Raw genomic sequence first — 6,143 nt, 5'->3', positions numbered from 1 at the left:
GTGAAGTGACCGTTTTCAGGTGTGCTTTGGAATTAAGACGTTAAACTTCCTAAGGCTGTTGCGTATCTCTTGCCTTTCTTGTTGTTTCTTTGTTTGGCCAAATGTCTTTACCTCTTCTATTCCATCCGATGTTACATCCTTTAATTGCTGTTTTTAAAGTCAGGAACCCTTTATTATCCCAGAAATTAGGCCAATTTCTGCATTCTTAGCATACTCGGATTTCAGCTTAATTCTTCGGTAAAACAAACACCCCAAATTCATTAGGCCCTTCTTTAAAAGTGTAGTTTACACCAGAGCGGCTAGTCTGGCATTTAAATATACTGAAATTCTGAGATGTATCTCCCATAGTACCCCCACAGTTTCGGTTTTCAAAATAAGCCCAATTCCAGGCAAACACCAACCTTGAAATTCTGTCACAGGCAAACACCAACCCTTGGAATTCTGCTAATCTGCTAATTTAAGGGGAGATGGAGCTCAGCTTTGAGTATTCGGAAAGGATTGATTGTCATTTAGTTTAAAGAAAAAAAGGTGTCACTATTGGGTTGACTGAATGATTTCAATATCAACGTGAAAGGGAGAATGGTGGGGGGGGCAGGGAGCCACAATAAGAACGAAAGAAAGCATACTCACTCCAGCCATAAGAGAAAATAAAAGATCAAGACCGCTCTTTCTGCAACTGGGGAGAAGAAAAGAGGGAGTTACCCTTGGAAGCTGCCTCCCCCCCGCCCCGGTGGCGCGCAGGGTTCAGCACCTCGGAAAGCACCCCCTTCTACATGGGGATTACGCATGCTCTTTGGGGCTCTCCGCAGAGGCTCTGTGGGTGCGAACGCAACTCCAGTAACTCTGTTAAGTCACTTGCGGGTGACAATATCGGACAAATAGAAAACACCAACGGAGCTCCAGGCAGTGACGGCGTGAATCAACCTCCAGGCAGTCAGAGTGAGACACGGATGTTCCCGATCTCTGTTTTTCTCTAAAAGGAGAGAATTTCGTCCGGGCAACAGCAGAAGCCGACAAAGGTACTGGGAAGAGAAGCGGTAGGAGACCTGTGCTCTTGAGCAGGGGGGTGTGTCTAAGTGACAAAGGGAGAAAAGGAAGACCCTTGATCCGGGCCACTTTCCTGGAACTGTCCTCCGTTAAGACCTGATGCTGAGCTCAGCCAACCCTTGAGCCCAAGGCGGTTCTGGGTGCGAGGATTTGGCTCAGCATCCTCTTTCCAGGTGTTGTCTTCAGTGGCTTCTTAGAAAGCTCCTTGGACCCCTTGGGTACCACACCCGGAGCGAGTGGTGCCTCTCGGATAGTTGGCCCGCAGAACATGACCCAGAGGCACCTGCGCGCGCAGGTGGCTTCTGTAACCACAGCCGCCACCATGAGTAAGGCGGCTGCGGGTGATGAGCTTTCAGAATTCTTCAGCTTCATCCCAGACTTGCTGGAGGTTGCCAACACGAGCAATAACGCGTCCCCGCATCTTCCCGACTTGTGGTGGGAGCTGGGGCTGGAGTTGCCTGATGGTGCGGCGCCCGGGCATCCCCCGGGCAGCGGCGGGGCAGAGAGCGCAGACACTGAGGCCCGGGTACGGATTCTCATCAGTGCGATTTACTGGGTAGTTTGTGCCCTGGGACTGGCCGGCAACCTGCTGGTTCTCTACCTGATGAAGAGCAAACAGGGCTGGCGCAAATCTTCCATCAACCTCTTCGTCACTAACCTGGCGCTCACTGACTTTCAATTCGTGCTCACTTTGCCCTTCTGGGCAGTGGAGAACGCTCTAGACTTCAAGTGGCCCTTCGGCAAGGCCATGTGTAAGATAGTGTCCATGGTGACGTCCATGAACATGTACGCTAGCGTCTTCTTTCTCACTGCTATGAGCGTGGCGCGCTACCACTCTGTGGCCTCCGCTCTGAAGAGCCATCGGACCCGAGGGCTTGGCCGTGGCGACTGCTGCGGCCAGAGCTTAAGGGACAGCTGCTGTTTCTCAGCCAAGGTGTTGTGTGGATTGATATGGGCTTCTGCCATGTTAGCCTCGCTGCCCAATGTCATCTTTTCTACCACCATCAGGGTGATGGGCGAGGAGCTGTGCCTCATGCATTTCCCCGACAAGCTGCTAGGCTGGGACAGGCAGTTCTGGCTGGGTTTGTACCACCTGCAGAAGGTGTTGCTGGGCTTCCTGTTACCGCTGAGTATCATCAGTCTGTGTTACCTGTTGCTAGTACGCTTCATCTCGGACCGCCGCGTAGTGGGGACGACGGATGCAGCCGGAGTCGCAGCGGCTGGGGGAGGCCTGAGTGCAGCCAGCGCTCGGAGGCGGTCCAAGGTCACCAAGTCAGTGACCATCGTAGTCCTATCGTTTTTCCTGTGTTGGCTGCCCAACCAGGCGCTCACCACCTGGAGTATCCTCATCAAGTTCAACGCGGTGCCCTTCAGCCAGGAGTACTTTCTGTGCCAGGTGTACGCCTTCCCAGTCAGCGTGTGCCTAGCGCACTCCAACAGCTGCCTCAACCCGATCCTCTACTGCTTAGTGCGCCGCGAGTTCCGAAAGGCGCTCAAGAACCTGCTGTGGCGCATCGCGTCTCCTTCGCTCACCAGCATGCGCCCCTTCACCGCCACCACCAAGCCAGAGCCGGAGGACCACGGGCTGCAGGCCCTGGCGCCGCTTAACGCCGCTGCAGAACCTGACCTGCTCTACTATCCGCCCGGTGTAGTGGTCTACAGTGGGGGACGCTACGACCTGCTGCCTAGCAGTTCGGCCTACTGAGACCTGCCAAGGCTCAAGAGGGCCTTCCACAGACAAGGAGAGGGGAGAGCAGTTTGGGGGCTGGAAGAGCGGGATTGAAGAAAAAAAGTAGGAAAGGAATGTTGCTGGGAAGAGCAGACTGTGAAAAGGCCAAAGGACGGTCTCAGCAGAAATCAGGTTAAGGGAGAAACATCCGCACCTGGTAGAGCCAGCAGCCTCGGCTCGGGCTCCCCACTCCCCTGTCCCTTACTCCAGCTCCCACTCCCCTACCCGGCCTGTTGATCGCTGTGGGACACCTAGGAGCCATGGGAAGTGGAAACAGCACGGGGCAGCAGAGAGACTGGGTTGCTCAGGAGCTGGGCTTAGCTAAATTATGTCCAGACCAGGGATCATTTGGCCCAGAGACTTTTATGGAGACTTTATGGGGCCTCAAGCAAAATCCCACAGGGTAAGTTGCCCACAAAGCCCGCCTAAATGCCCTTTGATCTGCTAGACTGTCCCAAGCAAAGATCTAACTTGTCGTGACTGTCTGGAAAAAGGAAAATGAGAACTAGAATCTTTTATCCTTTATCATCCTGGACAGGACTAACATGCACAAGCTGACCCTCATCTTTCTGCTGTGCCTCTGAGCACAAATGTCACCCGTGCCACTGGGAGTCTCTAGGAAGGGGTACAAGAGAGTGCTGTGGTTAGAAGGAATGATATAGAGAAGCTTTTTCATAATGCAGCCCCTAAAAAAGGGGGGGACTAGATACAGAGTGGGAAGTGTAGTGTCTCCTCTGAAAGCCTGGGTACCCAGAATCTGTTGAGGACAGTATGGATACCTGGCGCTTTGGTCTATTGCTGCAGGTGAGGCAGCATGCACCCTGAACGCTCTTCTGAGAGTAGGGGTGCTTTAGCAACCCCCCACACTCTTTGGGAATGGACTGACAGATGAGAAACTACCTAAGTAGCAGATAGAGGGATGGCTCGGTGCTGTTTGGGACTTAGAAGAGCAGGAAATGTTTGTCCAGTTGTCTTCTAGAAATTGGGGTTTGATCTTTCCAAGGGGGGGGGATTCAAGTAAAATCTATCCTAAAGAGAAAGAAGGGACCGTTCCCAACAGCCAAATGTACGAGTGAAGCTATGTAGTTGACAGAAGGAAAGACTTGGAATTTGAGCAGAAGACTGGCTAACCAAGTTCTAGGTACTCTTGTGTGTTTTGTTCATTGCGTATGCAGCCCAGCCCGAGGGCTGTCTCGAAGGAGTGAGTAACTCCTCAGTTCTAGTCACAGGATAAGAGACTGCTCTGAGAACTGAGATCAAGCCCTTCCTCAACCAGGGTCAATAGAGAGGCTCCTTTTCTATTTGCCTTGGTCTGGGGCTAAGGGGCCAGGAGAGCAGGCACCTCACACTGTGGTGTGGTCACTTTCTGAAGTCTCACTAGAAAACCACAGCTGCTTAAATGGCCTCCTGGATGATAAGACTGCTTGGTAATTTTTGTCAACATTGTACTCTTACATGTGAGTCTTAAAGCTTAGTCTATGGGATCTGCGTGCCTGCCATCAAAACCACATTTTCTGCAACACAGCTCCAGGCACTCAGATACCTTCCCACAAAAAAAGAACAAAAGCAAAGCAAGCCCTGAGGCCTTGTTCTGAAGCAGTCACACCAGGCCTCCTTTGATTGGTGGCATTATTAATGCTGGCATTATTGACTAGCAACCAGGCTGGTACCTGTTGGTATGTGAGCCCCCAGTGCTCTGTGCTGGCTAATTTTACGTCAGTTTGACACAAATTAAAGCTGACTGAAAGGGGGGAACTGCAGTTGACAAAAATGACGGTGTAAGATCCAGCTGTAAGACATCTTCTTAATTAGCCATTGATAGGGGAGGTCCCAACCCATTGTTGACTGATGCTATCCCTAGACGGGTGGTCCTGAGCTCTTTAAGAGAGCAGGCTGAGAAAACCATGTGGAGCAAGCCAGGAAGCTGCACCACCCCATGGCCTCTACATCAGCCCCTGCCTCCAGGATTCTGCCCTCTCTGAATTCCTATTTTGGCTTCCTTTAATGATGAACTACAATGGCAAATAAACCCTTTTCTCTCCAACTTGCTTTTTGGAGTGTTTCGTTGCAGCAATAGAAACCCTAACTAACACATGTTCCAATTTGCAAAATAAATAAAAGGGCCAACATAAGAGGAAACAGACAATACCACGTCCATGCACAGCATCGGTATTAGATTGTTCCTGGAAGATTAACGTCACTTGCTGTTCTAATTTTGAGAGTGCTATTGTTTGTGGATAGCTCGGAATTCTTAAGCAAAAGTACTGATGTGTTTGTTTCTGCTGTGGGCATTACAGAAAGAGAAGATACTGAGCTGGGGCTAGGACTTCATGCAAATCTCTGTAAAAGGAGCCACTCTGTCCAAATCCAAGGCTGAGGGCTTCAGAGAACACCACAGGGAGAGTGAAAGACAAAACAGCAGGAGGTGGCTGGGCAGCCCCTCTGTGTGCCTGTGGTTAGGGCGAAACCCAGCACAGCCCAGACTTCACAGTTAGAACAGACAGCCAGAGAGTCAAGCAAGACAATGCTTAGAACAATGATTTGGGCATTACATTGAGGCTACAATAAAAGAAAGGGGGTATGAGAATCCAGGAAGAAAAGACAGATTTTGCTCAAAATAATATTTGAGCAGGGTCTAGGTAATGTGGATGCAATGTTGACAAAGATGCTGAGGGTGGTGGGGGAAGGGGAAGCAGAAAGCAAACAGTGGACCTTCCCTTTATCTGTTAGGAGTTCCCTGGATTACTACTGAAAATGTTTACAATCCTACATTAATTTTGTCTAAAGTTAAGATGCTTTTTGGTCAGAATGAATTTCATTTGTCAAAGAAAATAAAAATCAGGGTTTTCAGAGGTGGTTAAAGGCTTTTAAAAATTGGATTATGTCCACTCATGCAAACTTAATGGAACTGAGTTCGATGGGTAAAGTATTTATATGTGTGTATAGGTGTGTGTGTGTGTGTGTGTGTGTGTGTTGAGAGAGAGAGAGAGAGAGAGAGAGAGAGAGAGAGATTGCTAATTGCTCTAGGTCCTTACCCTAGCTCAGTACTCTATCAAATGTTGCCAAATCAACATTGTACATTGATATAGTAATATTTATTGCTTCTTGTGTTAGCCTTTTTTCTCCAAACAATGATTCACTGATGTTTGGTCACTTGTAATAAAGTCCATGTCTTGTGACTGATCAGTGGTGACTGTGTTTGACTTCTTTAAGGTCCAAGTAGCTTGGCCCTCAAATGAAGGGCATTCCCAGCTGACCCATTCATTCATTCCCAAGCCTTCAAAGACCAAAACGTGTCCCTGGAATTACACTTATGGATGACATGGAACTCTCCAGGTTCCATATAAACCTTATAGAGGTGAGCATA

The 6,143-nt window shown here is 49.6% G+C and overlaps 1 protein-coding gene across 1 annotated transcript; it reads left to right on the top strand.

Annotated features, from left to right (window-relative positions):
* Positions 1 to 647: 647 nt before the first annotated feature.
* On the top strand, positions 648 to 4,838 carry Rxfp3 (relaxin family peptide receptor 3). The gene has a single exon (XM_005356633.2). It carries the CDS (start codon positions 1,316 to 1,318, stop codon positions 2,750 to 2,752), a length of 1,437 nt encoding a protein of 478 aa, XP_005356690.1. The 5' UTR covers positions 648 to 1,315; the 3' UTR covers positions 2,753 to 4,838.
* Positions 4,839 to 6,143: the final 1,305 nt, after the last annotated feature.

Source organism: Microtus ochrogaster, chromosome 19 (assembly GCF_000317375.1).
Source record: "Microtus ochrogaster isolate Prairie Vole_2 chromosome 19, MicOch1.0, whole genome shotgun sequence".
Taxonomy (NCBI): Eukaryota; Metazoa; Chordata; class Mammalia; order Rodentia; family Cricetidae; genus Microtus; species Microtus ochrogaster.
The sequence above is the reverse complement of the archived record's forward strand: the minus strand, read 5'-3'. Positions and strand labels throughout refer to the sequence as shown.